The sequence below is a fragment of the Gordionus sp. m RMFG-2023 genome, chromosome 3, assembly GCF_954871325.1.
Source record: "Gordionus sp. m RMFG-2023 chromosome 3, tfGorSpeb1-WG-v2, whole genome shotgun sequence".
Classification (NCBI taxonomy): Eukaryota; Metazoa; Nematomorpha; class Gordioida; order Chordodea; family Parachordodidae; genus Gordionus; species Gordionus sp. m RMFG-2023.
This window is the reverse complement of record NC_088777.1, coordinates 29,945,322-29,968,278: the sequence shown is the minus strand read 5'-3', so window position 1 is coordinate 29,968,278 and position 22,957 is coordinate 29,945,322. Positions and strand designations below refer to the sequence as shown.

The following is a 22,957-nucleotide window of genomic DNA, read 5'->3' as shown; positions in this document are numbered from 1 at the left end:
TTAGTTTTGGAGATATAAGCCATCCTATTTCGCTTCTTTGTCTAAAAGTCTACTGCCTTGCTAAAGACTCTCTCACTTGGAACGCTTGTCGTTTGTTGCGCCAGGAAATCTTTAGCTATCAACGACAAGGTTGGGTAATAATCACTGTTCTTCACACCAAATTTAAAATCTTTGTGCTCAAGGGTTAAAAAGTTATTCGCGTTAACATTTTTACCCCGTCAATCGCTTTACCCCGGTCTCCCCTACATAGAGAAAATTTTTTAAGAGATATATAATATCTCATGCTCATGATATTTAATTAAATTAAGAATAAAATATAATAAAAAAATATATATAATATTAAAAGTATGTATTATAATTTTGTTCTTAAAAATACCCCTCCCCCTCCTTCCTTGATTTAATATTTTTTTAAAAAAATTTTTTTTCTCTATCAATGAAAAAAATAACAATTCTATTCCCCTCCCTTTTTTTTCCCCCCAAAAATTAATTCCATAATAAAAATATTTATTTTTTGTTTAAATAATTTCATTCCCAAGTCAAAATTAAATATAAACCCTCTCCCTCCCTCTTTTCTTTTCTTTACTTTATTATTTATCAGAGACCTGCAGAGGTACCATTTGCACGGCCCGGTCCGGTTTTAAATTTTTTAAGCCCGGCCCGGATATTTTTTAAAAAAATTTTTTACGGCCCGGCCCGGATTTAAAAATTTAAGGCCCGGCCCGGCCCGGATATTTTTTAAAAAATTTTTTTACGGCCCGGCCCAGATTTAAAAATTTCAGGCTCGGAATTTTTTAAAATTATATTCGACCTGGTATATACAAAAATTCACCTATGAGGTATTTTACCATATTTTTCAGCGAGTATAATCGCTTATTATTTAAAAAATGCATGTAAAAAGCTAATATTTTGAGAATATTATATTGAATTTATAAAAATTATAAAACTGTTATTTATAAAAATGGATATTTTGAGCATATACTATATTTTATATTGCATTTATAAAAATAAAACTAATATTCATAAAAATGGTAATAATATTTGTCATATACTATATTTTATATTACATTTAAAAAAAATAAAACTAATATTTAATTTATAAAAATGGAAAATATTTTGAGAATATAATATATTGTATTTAATTTACTATTTAATTTATAAAATAAAAATAAATCGCTATTTAAAAAAATGCATGTATAATAAATAGTATTTTGAAAATATAATCTAATTGCACAATATTAATATAATTTATTTTATAATATAAATTTTTAACAAAAGAAGATAATTGTATTATATAATACTGTAAAAAAAAATAATGAAAAATGTTGGATTAAAAACTTTCATGACTCAAGGTAAATATAATAAATGCAATAAATATTTGACAGTTTGCAAAGTAAAAAACCAGCATGATTGACGAAACCCTATACTCAAGAATGATATTAAAAATTCACAAATTATCATGAAGAAAGAGAAGCATATCTACCTTTTCAGGTTGAAGATTACTTCTTCTTTCTTCAAGAATTCTCCCAGTAGTGGAAAAATTCCGCTCACAGCTTGCACTTAAAGCAGGAATTGCCAATTTTGCTAAAATTGGAAATTCGCTTTGATGAGCCGCCCACCACTCTAACAAATTATCCACCTTAAATGTTTTATCTATTATTTATGTAATTATAATATTCATCATCGGGTATTGACATATTTCCAGAATTACCATCGCCCCATTTATCATAAAACGATTCAGTTTGTTTAACAACAGTCGTAATTTGACTGGTCGATGGTATTTCATTTACTTCCTGAGCCTCTTGTAATTTAATATAATCTTTTATATAGTTTTCCGTCATTTTGCGATCTGTCCCTGACTACATACGTAATTGCTTGAATTTGGGACAGAGAAAAAGAGAAATAAAATGATACTTGTGTAAAACAAATTTTTCAATTAAAAAATGCTTTATATTAAGTAAAATCAATTACAAACTTTAAGAAGTGATAATCCTTTATTTGATTGTTTTGGTAAAATATATTCTAAAAATTTAGATAAATATATTAATAATACTTGAATATTGGGGCTTATTTAAGATATTCCTTTATTTGATTGTTTTGGTAAAATATGTTGTAAAAATTTAGATATGAATTATAAAAAAATATATTAATACTTTGAATAAATTTGCAGGAAATTAATAATTAGATCGATCTGTGGGTTGTTAGGTAGTGTTAACCATCACCCAATATTATATTAATCATAACTATAATATAATATAATCTTATAACCATTAACTCATAATGTAAAAATTTTTATAAAAAATATTAAGGCCCGGCCCGGGTTTAACAATCTTAAGCCCGGCCCGGATATATCTAAAAAAAAATTTTTTAGGCCCGGCCCGGATATGTTTAAAAAAATTTTTTGGCCGGGTTTAGGGCCGGGCCTGCAGGTCTCTGTTATTTATATTGTTTATAAAAAAAATATAAGAAATTTAAATTTTCATTTGATAAATTTTTTGGAGAATTTTCTTATAAATAAACCAGAGTTTTATAAAAATCTTCAAATAAAATTTTGAAGATTTTTTTCGCCCAAAATTTTGAGGAAAAAATCTTTGAAAAGATCAATTTTTTGCGAAGATTTTTTCGCTAAAAAAAATTAAAAAATATTTTTTGTAAAAAAATCTTCTATAATTTTGAGAAAATATTTTGAGAATTTTATAATAAAATAAAATCTTTTGTAAGGAAATCTTTATTAAAACATTTTTGAAATTTTGATCTTAAAATTTTTTGGTAAATTCTTTAAAAATAAAATTTTTGATATATATATTTTTTTTTATTTTATGTTAATGAAAATATTTTTTTTGAATAGGTTGTAAATGTGAGAATTGGAAATAATACCGACTGCATTTTTTTAATATTTGGAATATAATAATGATTATTTTAAAAATGTTATGTCATAATTTTAATGTTTTATATTTAATGTAAACTATAAAAGTGACAATTGTCATAATACTCATCTCAGAACCTTTAAAAATAATTATAATTAAAAAAGGCTAGTTGAGCATTTTTTGAGATGGTTTCAGTGATTGTAAAGCATATAAAGGTGACAATTGTCATAATACTTATTTCACATATGTTTTAATTGAAAATAGAGAAAAATGATTAATTCAAACATGAATTAATATTTAATGTGTAAACTATAAAAGTGACAATTGTCATAATATTCATATCAGAACCTATAAAAATAATTTTAGGTTATAGGCAAGAAAAAATTTTTTGAGCATGTTTCGAGATGGTTTTAATGATTGTAAAAATTGTCACAATCGTTATTTTTGAACTTTTTTAAAGCAAGTAGATAAAAATTTATTAAATATAAAATTAAATGTGGATGTACCATAGAAAAGTGACAATTGTCATAATCGTTAATTTTTAATTTTTTTTGAAGCAAAATGGTAAAATTATATATTGTAAACATGTTAAATTAAAATTTCAGTGAAGATGTACCATAGAAATGTGACAATTATCATAATTGTTATCTGAACTTTTTTGAATTTTTTTAAAGCAAATAGGTAAAAATATATATTGTAAACCTGTTAAATTAAAATTTCAGTGAATATGTACCATAGAAAAGTGACAATTGTCTTAATCGTTATTTTTAATCTTTTTTGATTTTTTTTGAAGAAATTATATATTGTAAACTTATTAAATTAAAATTTCATTGAAGATCTACCATAGAAAAGTGAAAATTGTCTTAATCGTCATTTTTAATCCCTTTTAAATTTTTTTGAACTTACAGGGTAAAATAATAAATTGTAAACTTGTTGAATTTAAATGTGGATGTACCATAGATAAGTGACAATTGTCATAATGGCCATTTTTAATCTTTTTTGAATTTTTTTGAAGCAAAAGGGTAAAATAATAAATTATAAACATGTTAAATTAAAATTTAAATGAGGATGTACTATAGAAATGTGACAATTGTCATAAACGTTTATTTTAATCTTTTTTGAATTTTTTTTAAGCAAAAGGGTAAAATTATATATTGTAAACATGTTAAATTAAAATTTCAGTGGAGATCTACCATAGAAAAGTGACAATTGTCATAATCGTTATTTTTAATCTTTTTTGAATTATTTTGAAGCAAAAATATAAAATTATATATTGTAAACATGTTAAATTAAAATTTAAATGAGGATGTACCATAGAAAAATGACAATTGTCATAATCGTTATGATCATTTTAGAATTTATTTGCTGAAACGAGCAGGTTTTTAGTTGAAGCCCGTCCATGGGCGGCCTAGCTAATAATTTTAAAAAGTGCGAGCGAATCGGTTACAAAATTTTAACAATTAGAGGGCTAAAAAATTTTAACTTTAGTTTATTATTTAAAATCTATTAGGTAAACATTAAAAAGAATCTGTGAATATAATTCCCAGGAAATAAAATTCCCATTTTTTAAGATATTAAAAATTAGTAAAATAGTCACTATCTCCGGTCTCTTAGATCTTTCTACATCTACATGTTGGTACCAATTAACATAATATTGTTTATTATTTATAATCTTTTAGATTTTTCCTCACAGGAAGAACCATCTTATTCTCAAAATATTTCAAATTCAGTTTTATTTGGTATAACAAATAATTCTTTACCCAATCAAATAAATTCTTCTACAATAAACTCTGATACCTATCATTAACCACAAAAGAAATATAGCAATTGGAGTCAGGAAAAAATTGCAATAGCCATAAACAGAATTGAAATCTAAAATTATACAGCTAATAGAACGTAATAATGGATTTACGATAAAAAATATAGTGGAAAATTTACTACCTCATCTCATAATGAGTGATACGGGAATATCTATATAGATTCATTAAATCAATAGGATGGAGCTGAAAAAGGGTTGGAAAATAACTCGAGAGACGGAATTCCCCAGATGTTATCAATATTTGTAAAGAATATTGACTAAAAATGTGAACATGTCATTTCAATATATATTCTATTTAGAATTCTCACGTCATTTCTTACTATGGATGAAACTCCCTCCTTCAAGGGGGAAAACGTATCGGTTTTGGATACCATTACAGCAATAAAATTTAAAGCTTACCTGGATGAATTATCATCTATTTTGCCGTTGAATTCACTAATAATTAAGATAATGCGCCCATATATAATAACACAAATTTTTTAAAATATAGTATATCTTGCACCTTATTAAAGAGAATAAAGTCATGAAATTATCAAATTTAAAATAAATATTGTTACGCATTGTTATCGTATCGGAGGGCAAAATTACTAAAAAATAATCAGGGAGACCTTTGAATGAACCAATTAAGAAAAAAGTTCTATAATCTGCTATCAGATATGACAACATTACTTTTTTTCAATCAGGTGCCGCCTCGCTGGCACCAGCAAATTTCATTTTTTTGAGATATTTTATTTTCTTTAATTCATAAGGCAAAACATTAAATAAAAATAAATAAAGGAGGGAGAGAGAGAGACAATGGGAAAAACGAAAAGAAAATGCATTTTTTATATCTTCATTTAACATTTGATTTTTTAAATATAAATAAAAAAAACATTAAATAAATGTATCCCACCCAAATTTATAAATGGGGGTTTTATTATAAAACAATTATTTTATTCATTTTTTTTATTTTATATAACATTGTTAATTCCTGATTAATAAACAAGTGAAAAAAAAAATAAAAGGAAAAAACAAGAAAGTTAAACTTAAAATTACAAAATTTTTTTTTTATATATAATGCAAAATAAAAAAAATAAGATGCAGAATTATTTAAATTATCTCAAATAATTCTTGCTGCTCCTTGCACCCAGGTCTCAGTTGAGAGAGCATTTAGTGCATTAGCACTAACTGTAACCTCTCTAAGGACAAGATTAGACAAAGATATACTTGATGATATTTTAATTATAAAGCTTAATCGTACATTGTTAAATAATGTGATATTTTAAATCATTACTTATATAACCTATTTCATTATAAAGTTATTGTTTACATTGAAATTTTAATAAATAAAAATTCATATATATGACTGATTTAGATGATAACAATATAAATAGATTTTTTGTATGAATAGTATAATCAGAGGGGGGCGTATTTTACTAGATATATCCAAATAGTAGTTTCTAAGATCTAAAATTGATTTAAAAGATTAAAGAAAAAATATTTTTAAATTTGTTCCCAAAAATATCATGTTTATATTGATGCATCTTTCTACTTCAACTCCATTCCGGTTGGCTCAAAAAATTTAACATATATGATATTATTATCATCTGCCCAGAGGTTTAAGTGTTTCCCAACAAAATCATATTAACCTAATTTAAAAATAATGGATATGAGTAATGTGATAATTTCAAAATATATATATTAAAATAATTTCAAAAGGGAGTTGAGAATTAGATAAAAAATTAAAAATGATAATTGTCACTTATCTATGGTAGATCTCCATTGAAATTTTAGTTTAACATGTTTACAATATATATTTTACCCATTTGCTTTAAAAAATTTTACAAAATTTTAAAAATAACGATTATGACAATTGTCACATATCTATGGTACATCTTCACTGAATTTTAAATTAAACGTATTTACAGCCTATATTTATACTTATTTGCGTCAAAAAATTTCAAAAAACTTTAAAAATAACGATTATGACAATTGTCACTTATCTAGGGGAAATCTTCGCTGAAATTTTAATTTAACATATTAACAATCTATATTTTTACCTATTTGCGTCAAAAAACTTTAGAAATAACGATTATGACAATTGTCTCTTTTCTATGGTATATCTTCACTGAAATTTTAATTTAACATGTTTACAATATATATTTTACCCATTTGCTTTAAAAAATTTCACAAAATTTTAAAAATAACGATTTTGACAATTGTCACATATCTATGGTACATCTTCACTGAATTTTAAATTAAACGTATTATTTACAGCCTATATTTTTACTTATTTGCGTCAAAAAATTTCAAAAAACTTTAAAAATAACGAATATGACAATTGTCACTTATTTAGGGGAAATTTTCGCTGAAATTTTAATTTAACATATTTACAATCTATATTTTTACCTATTTGCGTCAAAAAAATTCAAAAAACTTTAGAAATAACGATTATGACAATTGTCTCTTTTCTATGGTATATCTTCACTGAAATTTTAATTTAACATGTTTACAATATATATTTTACCCATTTGCTTTAAAAAATTTCACAAAATTTTAAAAATAACGATTTTGACAATTGTCACATATCTATGGTACATATTCACTGAATTTTAAATTAAACGTATTATTTACAGCCTATATTTTTACTTATTTGCGTCAAAAAATTTCAAAAAACTTTAAAAATAACGAATATGACAATTGTCACTTATTTAGGGGAAATTTTCGCTGAAATTTTAATTTAACATATTTACAATCTATATTTTTACCTATTTGCGTCAAAAAAATTCAAAAAACTTTAGAAATAACGATTATGACAATTGTCTCTTTTCTATGGTATATCTTCACTGAAATTTTAATTTAACATGTTTACAATATATATTTTACCCATTTGCTTTAAAAAATTTCACAAAATTTTAAAAATAACGATTTGACAATTGTCACATATCTATGGTACATATTCACTGAATTTTAAATTAAACGTATTATTTACAGCTTATATTTTTACTTATTTGCGTCAAAAAATTTCAAAAAACTTTAAAAATAACGATTATGACAATTGTCACTTATCTAGGGGAAATATTAACTAAAATATTAATTTAACATATTTACAATCTATATTTTAACCCATTATAGCGTCAAAAATAAATTAATATGTTTTAAAATACAGATTATGAAATTTGTCATTTTTACAAAGGAACATCATCATTGAATTTATAGTTTAACATATTTATAATATAAATTATATTTTTACCCTTAGTACCAAAAATTTCAAAAATGTTAAAAAATAACATGAAAATTGTCACATTAAAATATTATAAATAACATAAAAATTTAATACAAATATTTATAAATTATTTAAACTAGTTCTTTTAATATACTAAAAAAATAGATAATTTTACAAAAATGATAAAAATAAACCTAAAAAAGATTTCAACTAAAAGATTTATAATTCACAAAAATATTAATTAAAAAAGAAGATTTTAAATTCTTATCAATTCAAATTTTGCTTAAAATTTTGCATGAAAACCACAAATTAATTGTAACAAAAATAATATTATACACCTATTCGAAATATTCGTCCTCTAGTCGACTTAAGTTCTCGACTCAAATGGAAAACTCATGTTCTCGACTCAAATCGACTTGAGTGCATGACTGGAGTTCACGACTTGAGTCGGCTTGAGTTCACGACCTGAGTCGACTTGAGTTCACGACTTGAGTCGACTTGAGTTCACGACTCGAGTTCACGACTAATTACTTCAGACTCTGAGTCGGAGTCGGGTGAACTCGACTTTTTAACAACACTAGTATTTAGTCTTAGTTTTAATAGATTGGACCTGGCCTGAAGAGGGGAGGGGGTAAAAAGAATTAAATTGGATATAATTTTCAAATAACAGGTAACATCTAGCATAAATATAAGAAGAAAATTCTCATTTCCCGTCATTTTTGACAGGCTATCTACTAGTTATATATAATAGAGGATTATAAACTATATGTATACTTACTTTTTATAAATAAATCTCTTATACTTATTTAGATTTTGATCTTGAAAATAATTTTAGAAAGAGACCAATGACATATGTCATTGAAAGAGACATGATAATTAAATTTAAAAATCAATAATATAGTTGATTAGTGATGTTAAACTCTTAATTACAATTAGATTTGTTAATTTTCAATTAATAAATGGGTATATTTATTTAATTAGGGTTATATAATAATTTAAATAATAAAAGTCAATTATGATTCAACTGCTAATGCTAAATTAATATTTAGTGAGTGATATTGATATATTTTTAACACAGAATTTGATCGCAAGCTGACATAGAGAAAATATAAATTATATATATTAATCTAATCTAATAATTAAAATAGTATTCATTTAATAAAAATTTAGATAGTCTTATTAATTTTTAAATAATAAAATTAAATCTATATATTACTCAATAGAATTATAAAAGAAATTTTTCAGGGAGCAATTTAAAATTTATTTTTAGGTAAGGTAAGGTGTCAATAAAAAAAAAATTCAAAAGGCTATTCAAATTTTTCAGGGGGTTCGAGCCCCTGCGCCCCCCCCCCCCCCATAGCGACGCCACTAAATATACATAATTAAAGGAATATTCACTTTCAAATGAAATTTTAAAAAGAAAAAAATAAGATAGGGAAAGGAATATTGTTACATAATGGTAAGAAGAAAATAGTGTAAAATCAATTGATGTCTTATCATTACAAACACATCAAACTAAAATATAAGACTTCTTAAAAATCAGATATTTAACATCTTATCATTAGCACTAATTATAATGATAAGATTTATTTAAATTTAAATGCATCACCTTTAGCATTTGCAATAAATAATCAAATCATATATTTCAACAATGATAACATTTTTTTAAAAAAATTCAAATTTATCACATATATTTATCAATTAAAATTAAATACTTTAAAAGTTTAATTCAAATTGGACCAATATTAACACACATTCAAAATATGCCACATTAAATCAAATTGTAGAGTTAATTCAAAATGAAATAACATTAACACATCATTCGCGATAGATCACCTTAATAATATTTAAATACTAATTAAAAATGAATTACATTCATAATAAATCACATTAATAATATAAAAACACTAATTAAAAATGGATTATATTCATAATTTTCTATACTAATAAAAATGGATTATATTCACCATAAATCAATATTAATAAAATGGACTAAAAATGAACAAACACTCATGTCCATCCTTTTATAGGCTCCAAATGTATATATATAAAATAATAATTTCAGAATAAAAATCTAATTTTTTTTATATCACCCAATCACTAATCTTAAAAAATTTTCCACTTTTATCACATTAAAGACAAAAATCTAATTTTTATTTTTATAAATCACCTATTATACAAATTTATATCTTTACCATAATTATAATCATTAAACTTTTATTTTGTATATATTCTTAACAAATACTTGACAGATATGACCGTTATTTGATAGATGAGAGGTGTCGTATTATATTATGTTGATTTAGTAATCACGCCGTTTAATCAAAAACAAAATGCCTACCGAATATGATTATGATTATTATGAAAACGGTGACCATAATAGTAGATTAGAAAAAAGTATACCTATACGAATTAGATTATATCTAAAAAATCTATAGGTAAAAAGAAAAGACGTTCAAGAAGTAAAGATCGAAGAAGAGATCGATCAAGATCAAATCGTCATAAAAGGTAATTTTTTTTTAAACATAAATTTAGCATATATTCAATATTTTAAGTCCCAAGAAAGAAAAAATAAAAAAACCTTATAAATATTGGGATGTTCCACCTCAAGGTTTTGAAAACATATCTCCTCTACAGTACAAAAATATGCAATGTAAATAATTTGCCTTAATTTTATATTATTTCTTTAAAATAGTGGCAGGTCAAATACCTTTAAATATAATTCCAACAGCCCATCTTGCAGCAATTGTACCCTCAAGTATTTCACCGGCACCTATTCCATCAACATTGTTTCCAGCTCCACCAACATCAAATACAGCTGCCACTGCCAATTCATTAATTACTCGACAATCAAGACGCTTATATATTGGAGGTATTCCATTTGGGGCCACAGAAGTAGCATTTATTTTGAATTTGGTTATTATTTTTATTGTAGGATTCTATGGTAGAATTTTTCAATGAACAAATGGATATATCAGGTTTAAATCAAGGAGGTGGAAAATCAGTGTTGGCTTGTCAAATTAATCTTGATAAAAATTTTGCATTTTTAGAGGTAATTATTTACTTTTTAAAGAATTTAATTTAAAAACAATAGTTTCGTTCTTCTGAGGAAACTACATTAGCTATGGCTTTTGATGGAATTACATTTATGGGGCAAACTTTAAAAATTAGAAGACCAAGAGATTATCAACCCATGCCTGGTGATTTAAATTTATCACCTACTACCATGCCTCGTAAGAAATTGAAATAAGAATTTTGTAAACATTAAAGAAATATATTTTATAGATATAATTCATGATGATAATAAATTATTTGTTGGTGGCTTACCAAATTACTTGAATGATGAACAAGTACATTTAAATCTTAATATGATAAATTTTTTCTGACACATTCAATATATTTGATCAGTATTATTAAGTTATAAAGTTAAATATTATAAATTCATTTAAAAATAATTAATGTTTAATTTAGTCATGTCATATTTATTATTAGATTTTAAATCTAATAAGCTAAATGTTACTAAAAATTACTAAGCTTGAATATAATTCATAATAAATTAGTGAGTCAAAAGTCTTTATGTAATTGCTAAGTTTCTATTTATATAATTTTATTACATACTTTTAACTAAATTATATTATATTTTTTTTTTCATTCCCCAATAGCATAGGGGAATATGGGAAAATGTTGCTTTTCTTTGGAAAGAAAGATATAGTGGCTCTCAAACATATCTATTTTATTTTTTAGGTGTCATCAAAAAAATTAATTCATTTTTTTCCTTTAGGTTCTACTTTAGGTATTAATTTTAAAACTATATAGAGCTCTAAAAAACTAAAAGACAAGGTTAATCCTTAATTTTATATGATTGATTCTATTATAAAAAAAATATAAATTTTCTTATAATATTTTTTAGATCACAGAAATGTGGTGGTATCTTTTTAATATTAATTCCTCCTAAATCTAAATGGATATTATCAATGTATGAATAGCCCACATTTAAAAAATAAATTTCCAATAATTTAAATTTTTATAAAATAAATTAAAATTTTTATTTTTATCAATTTTTATAGGTTAGAGATTTGCTTACAGCTTTTGGTCCACTAAAAGCATTTAATTTAGTAAAAGATGCTACATCTGGTTTGTCCAAAGGTTATGCATTTTGTGAATATGGAGACAGTACTTCTTCTGAACAAGTAATTTTATCTAAAATCTATAATATTTTGTTTGGAAATTAAAATTTATATTATTTTTTGCCTAAACTATTTTATATTTCTGGGCCATTCCATGTCAAATCGATCAAAAATGACACATTTTTGGCTGACCACTTTTAAAATTGTTAAAAAAAATTGGAATTATTTAGATAAGTAAAAATATGAGAAAGCCTATTTTAGCTAGCTAGCACACCTAGTTTCTGATATATAAAAGCTCATAGGTGCAAAAAAGAGCTACGTTGGAATCAAAATTTTTAAAATGCTTATATCTCAAAAACTATAGTAAAAAATATATAATATATCATATTGTAGGTAAAAAGATCTCAGGGCTATCAAAAATACAATAAAAATTGGCGCCAATTTGAGCCTTAGGTCGTATTCAAAGTGAGATCTGATCCGACACGATTTAACAGTTGATCGGTTTATGAGAATCAATTTTTCTTTATTAAAACCAATATTCCTTAGGTTATTATCATAATAGAATTAAAGATAAAATTAATATTATTTTAAAAAAATTGACCTTATAAACAGATATTAAAAATCAATCAGCTGTTAAATCATGTCGGATCGGATCCCACATTGAATGTGGCCTTAAACTTGCAGTTTACATATATTGCTTTACCTGTGTTTTTAAGCAAAAAAGTGAGTTGGTTTTGAATTTTTTTTAGCCTTTTATTTAGTCACCTTTTTATAAATATACATATATATGATGTCAAAACCTTGGCAACACTATCAACTTTTCCGAAATATACATTTTTACCAAAAATTGGAAAAAAATAGATGGCGTTAATGGTTGAAAAATATTATTATTATGGAAAATGAAAATATTAATGTTTTTATAAGAAATGTGATAAAATTTCCCAGTTCTGCACCCACCCCCCACCATCCTTAAAAAGTTTTACATTTTTTAGATCTCTACTTTGCTACTATAGTGAATGACTTATTAGCTCGATAATATATAACTGCAGCATTAAAAAAGAATATTTTATTAGGCATGTTATCGATTATATTTTACAAGCATATTATTTTATAAAATAAGCTATTTAAAACGATCTCTCTTTTTTTATAATATTTTTAACTTGTCCATTCAGATTAATCTTAAATAATTAAACCCTTCTGCAGCTTATTTTATTGTCTATCTACCAATAACATTTGGGATTTGGAGAGTGCAAAAACATTCTTGTTGCAGATCAATTAAAATTTTATTCTATATCACAGATGGATTTGCCAAATGTTAAAATATTAAAAGGTTCCAACCCATTTATAAAGACATGTTATCGCAATAATATAAGAAAGATTCTACCCTGGATAACCCAAAAAATTTACCAATCAATTTAAATATGCTAATATGCTCTTCATGCTGACAAAAATTAATACTTCAAATGACAATGTAGATATTGTTTTATAATTAATCAAGAGGCTATTGATAACATTAATATTTCCCTACAATCAATCGGGGAATCTCCTATTAAAAGAAAACGCCTATATGAAAAGAAATATCCAAAGAAAAACATATCAAGTGTTTTAACGACTAAGATTATAATATTATCTTCATCAAATGTTGAAAAATTTGATGAAATTCTATATCCTTATCATCAATTTCCTTAAGCTGTCGATTATAAATAAATTTAGATTATTAACATTATTACCATATTGAATAAGAAAAATTGTAAAGAAATTTAATATTTTGTATCATATGCCATTAAAATCAGAAGGTTTAAAAACAGAAATGGTTTTTTTTTCATGAATATAGTAGATTGATGCATGGGAAGAGGGATTTTGTTTCTATATAAAATTGAAGCAAAATTCAAACTCAACAGAATTGCAAATATTAAATATAACATTTCACTCAATTATTTTTGCAAATTTACTATATGAAAAAATAAATTGATATATAACATGTATCTATGACAATCAATGGTGGATGGCCTATGTTTTAGAAAAAAAGTGAAAAAGATGTGTTAGTTTTTTGCATCCTCAAAGACCCTCAAATTCTTATACATATCTCTCCTTAATTGACAAATTATGGATACATAAGTCAAAAATTTTAGATGTTGTAGCCCTTCATAGCAGACAAACATACTTTGCATAAGTATTGGACAATTAAAACTATATGTTTATCTATCTATTTCTATATTATTAATGAAGATGAAAAATAAAAAAATTATACAAAAGATATTTATTATTGGAATTTTTTTACATTATTAGTCTAATGGGCATTTGCCCACACAGCCCCTCTAATTAGCATATTTAATAGAAATTCGATATTTTTTAGTACAAAATGTGAAAATATACTGTCTGTAATTTTATAAAGCGTCATCAATTTTTTTCCAATTTTTGGTAAAAATATATATTTTAGAAGATTCAATAGCGTTGCCAAGGTTTTGACATCCTATTATTCTTCCCCGTTTTGTGGCGATTTCCAGGTTTACCCAGATAGGCCAGTTTTCCCTCTGATTTTTCTTTTCTATTTTTGACGGTCCTGAGCATCAATATTTGTATTTATGCTTCTCATATCCGCCCATATCACATTTGTCCTTATCATCTTGACCCTTCCTCTAGGTCTTGATCCTCCTACTTCCATCAAGGTGCATCTCTTTACTCAGTCATCTTTTATCATACGTTCCACATACCCAAACCATCTTAGTCTATTTCATTGCATTACCACTCCAATTTACCTAATCTTGCTTCAATTCCTTACTAGTTTATCTCTCTCTTTCAGAGATGCCCCACACATACATCTAATCATCCTCATCTCTGTTCTTTCTAATTTGGCTTTGTGAGTCGCTTTCATTGCCCATGTTTCGGCGCCATAAACTAAAAAACTCCTCACAGCTTACGTAAACTTTTCCCTTTAACTTCAGGGAGACTTTTTTATTGCAACAACGGCAGAATCTACACCAACATCTATGTTTAACATATCACCAAATAACAAAACTTATCCACTTTTTCTAGGGTTAACTCATTGCCAATATCCAAACCACCATTTTTCTTATCCCTTTCATGCACGTTCTACAAATAAAGGTCATCCTTGCTAACATCAAACCCTTTTTCCCGCTACATCTATTATATACCCATTTCTGGCATCTGGGCATTGAATTGAATTTCTAGCAACTCCTTTCCCACGTACATTACAAGACCACTTACCGGATACCTCTATCTTTAGATTTTCTCCACTAATCATCACCTTTGTCTTTGCTACATTCAATTTCAGGCCCATTGCTTCCATAGCCATCTTCCATTTTTATCCCTTAATTTTTCTTTACTGTTTGCCATTAATACAAAGTCATCTGCATATAATAGCTCCCAGGGAAGTCCTTCACTCATTTCTCTAGACCACATCCTACTAAGATAAATAATAATGGACTCAGCACTTATCCTTGATGAAGTCCTACATTCACTTCAAAGCTTTCACTATCTCCATCATCTATCCGTACTGCTGTTTGTGCTCCCACATACATTGCCATCACTGCCATAACCAACCATTCCTCCACACTTGATTTTCTAATTGCCCATCTAGTAACCTCGTGTGGCACCCTGTCAAATGCTTTCTCCAAATCAACAAACACATTATACAGTTTCTTTTCCTTCACGAGATACTTCTCCTGTATTTGTCTCACCACAAAAATTGCTTATGTCATGCCTTTCCCAATGTAAAACCAAACTGCATTTCATTAATTTTAGTTTCTTCCCTTACCGTACCCTCTCAAATACCTTCATTGCATGTTCCAAGAGATAGCTCTATAAGATCCGCAATCTAAAGGATCACCTTTCCCCTTGTATACTAGGATAATTATACTTCTTCGCCAATTCTCTCGAATATTCCTTCTATGACAATTTGATTGGCTAAATTCATTAATCATTCAATCCCTAAGTCATCAGAACCTTTAAAGATTTCTGATACCATCCTCGTTAAACCCAATGCCTTCCCTTTTTTCATCTTCTTCACTGATCTCTTTATTTCTCCTTGCCAAATTTGCACCCTGGACCTTCTACCTTTGCCCAACTAACATTATCCCATTAATTTTCTATGTTCAAAAGTCTTTCCATGTAGATCTTCCAGATGTTCTATACAACTACTATCAATCAACATTTTTCCTTCCATATTTTTTAAACATTTAACACCTACCACATCCTGCCTCTTTTTGTCATCTGCTTTGCCATTCGGACCACATTTCCCATTTCCTCAGCGCATTCCATTTCTTTAGCAAACTCCTGCCTTTTTATTCTTGTGTCTTCACTATTAATTTCTTAGCATTTTATTTCGCCATCTTGTAAATATCTTTATCACTATTTTCTTTACTATTATACTATTCTTTGAAGCACCTCCCTTTCCCACTGACACCTTTCGCTACCTCCGGGTTCCACCACCAAGTCTCCTTATGTCTAGGCGGCCTTTTATCCATCCACATCCTCAGTTGTCATCACCCAGGCTTTCTTCATGGCTTCCCACTTGTCATTTACCCCAGATGCTTGTGCCACCTCCGCCTCCCTTATCGCCAATGTCATATTGAATTGACGTCTAGCACTCTCCTTCTTCAATTTCCAAACCTTCAGCCTTGGCACAAACTTTCTTTTAGTGATTCTGGCGTCTTTAAAAGTGAGATCTCCTATAACTAGTCGATGCTGATAAATACATTCCTCTCCCGGTTTACTTTCACATTTTTTACTATACATCTATCACATCTCCTTAACAAATAATCCACTGCACTTTTGGTACTACCCGATTTATAAGTCATCAGCTTCTCTGATTCTTTCTAAAACATTGTATGTATCACAGACAATCATATCCATAGCATCACTAAAATCTAAAATCATCTACCCTTCCAGATTTCTCATGCGGTAACGGAATCCTCCATGTACTTCTTCATAACCCTCTATACTCGCTCCCACATGTCAATTTAGATCACCAGCCAGGATAATCCCCTCTTCATTTGCTAGTCTCGATATCGCCCCCAATAGACTGTCCCAAAATGTATCTTTCTCTTCTTCACTTCTTCCAACCTGAGGAACATGAGATAATATTATATAGTTTTCTACCAAAAATCATCTTGATAACCATTATCTGTTTATCTAGCCTTCTCACTTTGACTACTTTGTCCACCAATTTCTTTGCAACCAATACCCCAACTCCAGCCTTACCATTATTACTTCCTTGCCAAAAGAATTACTTTTCACTAGTCTTGCCAATCATTCTTGCGCCATTTCCTTTCCATTTGGTCTCCTGTATGCAGCACACATCTATATGCCTTCTATGCAATACATCGACCACTTCTCCCACTCTTCCCGTTATACTCCCAACATTCCATGTTGCAACCCTTACTCGATCCCCCGTAAACTGGTTTCTCCACTTATTATCAGGTCTTTTATGACCATCACAAGTTTCGTTTTCATGAATCGTGGTTCCACCTGGTTTCCCATCCTTCTTTTTGTCTATGGTGGATGAGGAGGCCCACAGGGTACTTTGGGCTGTACCCTGACCATGCTTTGTTGTAACCGGGAAATTTTTGTAGCAAGGTTTTTACAATTGGATGCCCTACCTGACATCAATCCCTTTAAGTGGTTTTCACACCCCGTCGAGTTGACGGTGATCCTATTCTAAACCCAGATCACAGGGTACCTTTTGATCTCCATTAGCCGCCAAAAGACGTCGCCACCCCCCTCCCCCCACGATGAGGCTGAAGATAGGATTTTAAAGGAAATGTTACTCATTAGTTAGAAAATAAATTTATCACTAAAATAATATATATCCTAAGTTAGGATAAAAAGATCTATGTGATTTCTTAATAGTCATGTGGTAAATGGGGTTGAGTGTAGCCTAAAAAGAAAATAAATATCTTATTTAGTAAAACTCATATATTTTCATAACTTATACACATTTGTTTTACTTTAGGCAATTGCTGGTTTGAATGCAATGCAATTGGGTGAGAAAAAATTGATAGTACAAAAGGCTAGCATAGGAGCCAAGCCTCACAATACTGCTACATTTCCTGTATTTAATACTTTTAATTAGCCATTTTTCTTTAATAATTCTATAACTCAGTAGTTTTTAATTAAACATAATTTTTTTATGCATCCAATATCATTATCACAATAATTTAGATATTAAAAAAATAGTAGATATCTTAGAATATATTTTTTTTAAATAAGTTTGTCAGTGGATATAACTAATATTTCATATAAAATGGACTTTGAATTCAATTTATTACAAAATTATTTAAGATTATTTGTATTTATAGATAAATTACCAAAACCCAATTCAAATCCCTGGGCTTAGCAGTTTAGTGGATAACATAGGGTTACCAACTGAAGTCCTTTGTCTAATGAACATGGTTGAGATAGAAGAATTAAGGGACGAGGAAGAATATGAAGGTTTTTTTGTTATATGATTAATATTACTGTTAGAATTGGAATGAGCTTTATCTCAGTTCATTAGTATAATATTTGCATATGAAGAGTTGAAATGAAAATTGCTAGGTAAAATCATTTAACAAAGATAAAAGGAAATTGTTCATCGTGAGGGGAAAGGATCGAAGGGTTGTGTGAAAATAATTTTAATAGGAGCATTTGTTTTTTGGGAATTTACAATCAAAATTGTGAGTAAAGATAAGACAAATCATCTCAAGATAAAGTTTTGTAAGTTGAAAAGTCAGAATCCGACATAACACACTACAATTTTTTATAAGCTTTACATAAGTGTTGTTAAATGTCTCGATTTTTAAAAATGGTTAAGGCAATATTTTAGCTAAAAAGTTTTAAGTCCACAGATTTTGCTTATAGATGACAGAATGGTATGCTTAACAAAATCTTAAGGCTTGTATAAGATGTGAAACCACATCTTAGGTATAATTGAGTTAAATTGACATTATATGTGGGCCATTCCATGTTAAATCGATTAAAAAGGGCTATTTTATTTGGGAAAGCTGATAAAAATAAAGATTTCTCAAAGGTTTTTTCATTTTCTCAAATGGTAAAGGTTGATTTTTTAATATGTACTTGAGCATAGATTTTTTTAAAAATTGTTATAGATGTTTATTAATTAAATTAATATAAATTTATATTGAAAAATTATATTTATAAACATTGTTTTTTTGGTTATTTAATTTTTTCTAATTATTTATCTATAAAAAAGTCATTATAGAGATGTTCTGAAAAAATCGAAATTACTATTTAAAAATATATAATTAAATGTTTTTTTAATGAATTTTTAATGAATTATAAAATGTCATTATATAGGCATTGATTTCCATTTTGTTGTGGTTAATAGGTCTGTAGATGTAAGTATGTAAGTAAGCCCTGTTGCTTTTATGGGATTTAAAATTCCTATAATATTATTGATAGGGCCGATATTTAACGTTTTCCAGAAATAGGATCGGGCCGATACCTTTACAAACCGAAGATCCGATCTTTTTACTTTACTTTTTTTTGTTATTTTATGTTATGTATATTTATTTTACATTATTATAATTTTTTTCTATATAATTTTTTTTTTAAACAATGCAAATGCACAACACTGCCTAAATTATATTAATTTTTTAAAATAGATTTATAGTATTTTAAAAGTTTTTTTATAAAAATAGAAAGGAACACTTGAAGTTTTATTTATTTTAAATCTTTTTAAACAACGCCAATTTTATTATTTATACTTTAAATAATAGAATTTTTTTAATGAAATCTATGGTATCTGAATTATTTTACAGATAATTTTGCAAAATGCGTTATCTACGGAATTCTAATTTCACGGAGAGGAATAATGAGAAATGAATTTAATACTACCAATATCCGTAAACATTTAAAACGATTCCATCAAACGGCATTCTAAGAGCTAATACAAAAAGAACGAGAAATATTAGAAAAAACAAATTAAATTTTAAAAAAGTTAGCCAACAATATCAGCCATTCTTAATTAAACTAATATTTGGAAAAATTCTGATCCTAAATAATATATATATTTTTTAATTATAGTCTAAATTATAGAAATAAAAATATAAAATAAATGCATAATATGATTTTTTGCATAAAAAATATTGATTTCTTAATTACATTTGGTTCATAGGGGCGTGGTAAAAAATCAGTATAAATATCGGATTGGGTCCGACCGGTGAAAAATATGTGGATTGGCACAGCCCTAATTATTGATAATTATATAATTTATCTCCATTAAGGATAAAAATGAAGGATGGAAAAGGACCCATATGAGTGAATTATCTTGCACATCTTTGGTCATTTCATTTTTATCTACAACCACCACTCACCAAAAGTTATTGTACAAATAAATTATATAGCTATTAATCATTCTAAATCTTGTATCTTGATAAGTAATATTTCCACTTTACCTTCATGAGCATTTGAATAAATTTTTATATCAATATCTCTGACCTAGACTAAATCTTTTACACAATTTAATTTCAACATAAATTTATTCAAATACTCACAAAGGTAAAGTTGAAAATATCACATATCAAGATACGAAATTTAGTATGAATGATAGTAATAGCTGTATAATTTGTTTCTACGATAACTTTTAATGAGGGCAGTTGTTGTAATACAATCAATAGCTGAAAAGTGCAAGTTAGTTTTCTGTATCCATATGAATCCTCTCCGTCCTTCATTTTTCTACCTAATGAAGATAAATTATATATCCCTGTTAGGCATTATAGGAATTGTAAATCCCCTAACAGGGCAGGGCATACTTGCATGCTTACATCCACAGAAGTTTACAATACCACAACAAAATGAAAATCAATGACTAAATAATATTTAATTTCAAAATTAAGTAAATGTTGATTTTTAATTATATTTAAAAAAATATTAGAACGTCGCCATCTATAATGACATTTTTTACCGATAGTAAATTAGCAAAAACAACAATGCTTATCTCTACTTAATTTTTCCAATATAAATTTATATTGATTTAATAAAAAATACATCAATTTTTAGGAAATTTTAAGTTCAGGTACATATTTAAAAATCAATCTTTACCTTTCCCAAAAATAAAAAAATTATCTGAAATTTTTAAATTTTTTTTATTATTGTTAAGAAAAGAATTAAAGAGCTATCTAATGATATCAAATATAGGTCTATAATTTTTATTACTTCTTCAAAATTAGGAATAACGTCTTTTTTTAATTTTGACCCGTCATCTCTGGTATCTAATGATATCAAATATAAGTCTATAATTTTTATTACTTCTTCCAAATTAGGAATAACGTCTTTTTTTAGTTTTGACCCATCATCTCTGGTACTACTGAGTTGGAACTTAAAAAATTAAAGCATAGGTCCTCACAACATATAATAATCATCATGCAAAGTTTCATTCAACAAAAGAGATCCCCAACTTGATCGATTTCACTAAATAATTTACAAACTTCTAATTTTCTTATTTTATTTATGATAGATATATTGGAAGATATAAAGGAAGAATGCGGTAAATATGGACAGGTTAGGAGTATAGAAATACCCAGGCCTATAATTGGGGTGGATGTTCCTGGTGTTGGAAAGGTTTATAATTAAAGATTAACTTGAGTTATTAATTTTGCCAAGATGAAAGTAATGAAAATAAAAACTATTATAGATTAGAATTAAAAAAAATTTCTATATCAAGATGTTGTAATTTTATTGTTTACAAAATTTTTGAAAATTGCAGATGAGTAAAAAACAATTTAAAATTTTGGAATGTGATTAAATTTTTTTTATTAATGTGTATCTCAAGGTTTTTGTCGAATTCAGTGCTCCAACAGAGTGCCTAAAGGCTCAACAAGCTTTGGCTGGAAGAAAATTTGCGAATAGAGTTGTAGTTACTTCTTATTATGACCCTGACAAATATCATAGAAGAGATTTTTGAAACATTCATATTTTGATAATTTTTACTATAACATCCTTTGAATATTCTATCCATATTTTTTATGTTAAAAATAATCTATGTTTAAAAAAAAATACTTTATTGGGAAAGATTAAAAATTAAAATATATTTTTTCTAAAATTTATATTTTTAAAATGATATAAGAAATTACTTTGAATCAAAAAATTTAATATTAAATGAGATGTAAAATTTCATTATCGCACAACTTTTTCCAGGAAAGTTGTTACCTCAAGTAATACCTTTTTTTTCATAGTGGCCTTACAATTAATAAATAGTCTTTTTTTTAAAAAAGCGTCATTTTGCAATATCATAGTGTTTTTACAACTATAATAAATATGAAAAAATTAGAAATGAGTGTATTATTTAATATTTTAAAATCTTTAACGAGTACTCCCTACTGAAAAACTTATCTTTCAATCTTATATCAAAATGCCAGTGATTCTTTTGTGTATAGTACTAAAAATACATATTTAGAAAATATTTGCTACTACTGGATGAGTATTTCTTTTGAAAAATTGACACAATAGTTTTAAGTGTTGTTAATAGGCTAAGGCAAGTCGGCTCGAAAAGAGCTAACTCAAATTTTAGATCATTTTTTTCGAACCGAGTTGAAGCCAAAAATATGACCTCGACCCAAATTCCCGGTCTTTTTTTCGACTCAAATGCAAAGTTCGGTCGTTTTTGCTACCCGCCTCAAAAAATTTGTCGTTTTTTAAAAACGGATCCTTTTTTTCACCAATTCAATATTTAGATCATTTTTTCTATCAAAAGCCGACTAGGGTCAACCATAATAAATAAGATTTAGATATTTGGTGGGAAAGTTAATTAAAGCTTCATTTAATTCTTAGGCTGACTCCGATTTAATCTTATTAATAGAGTGACAATTGTCATAATCGTTATTTTTTGGCGTAAATGGGTAAAGAAAATTGTAAACATGTTAAATTATGATTTCAGTTAAGATGAATCATAGAAAAGTGACTATTTTATAATAGTTATTTT

At 26.8% G+C, this 22,957-nt stretch overlaps 1 protein-coding gene across 1 annotated transcript; it reads left to right on the top strand.

Moving 5' to 3' along the window:
• Nucleotides 1–10,158: 10,158 nt before the first annotated feature.
• Nucleotides 10,159–22,191, top strand: LOC135927385 (splicing factor U2AF 50 kDa subunit-like). Its single transcript, XM_065463351.1, has 12 exons — nt 10,159–10,285; nt 10,327–10,396; nt 10,444–10,541; nt 10,584–10,783; nt 10,824–10,940; nt 10,983–11,121; nt 11,174–11,238; nt 11,956–12,078; nt 17,990–18,088; nt 18,336–18,468; nt 21,494–21,597; nt 21,809–22,191. Exons 1-12 carry the CDS (start codon nt 10,222–10,224, stop codon nt 21,938–21,940), a joined length of 1,344 nt encoding a protein of 447 aa, XP_065319423.1. The 5' UTR covers nt 10,159–10,221; the 3' UTR covers nt 21,941–22,191.
• The last annotated feature ends 766 nt before the right edge of the window (nt 22,192–22,957 follow it).

Excerpts from the sequence above, each read along its gene's own strand:
- LOC135927385 (XM_065463351.1), top strand. The coding sequence starts at position 10,222 with ATGCCTACCGAATATGATTATGATTATTATGAAAACGGTGACCATAAT. Across the intron at positions 10,286-10,326 it reads TAATAGTAGATTAGAAAAAA|GTAAAAAGAAAAGACGTTCA; the intron begins GTATACCTATAC and ends AAAAATCTATAG. Across the intron at positions 11,122-11,173 it reads ATCACCTACTACCATGCCTC|ATATAATTCATGATGATAAT; the intron begins GTAAGAAATTGA and ends TATATTTTATAG.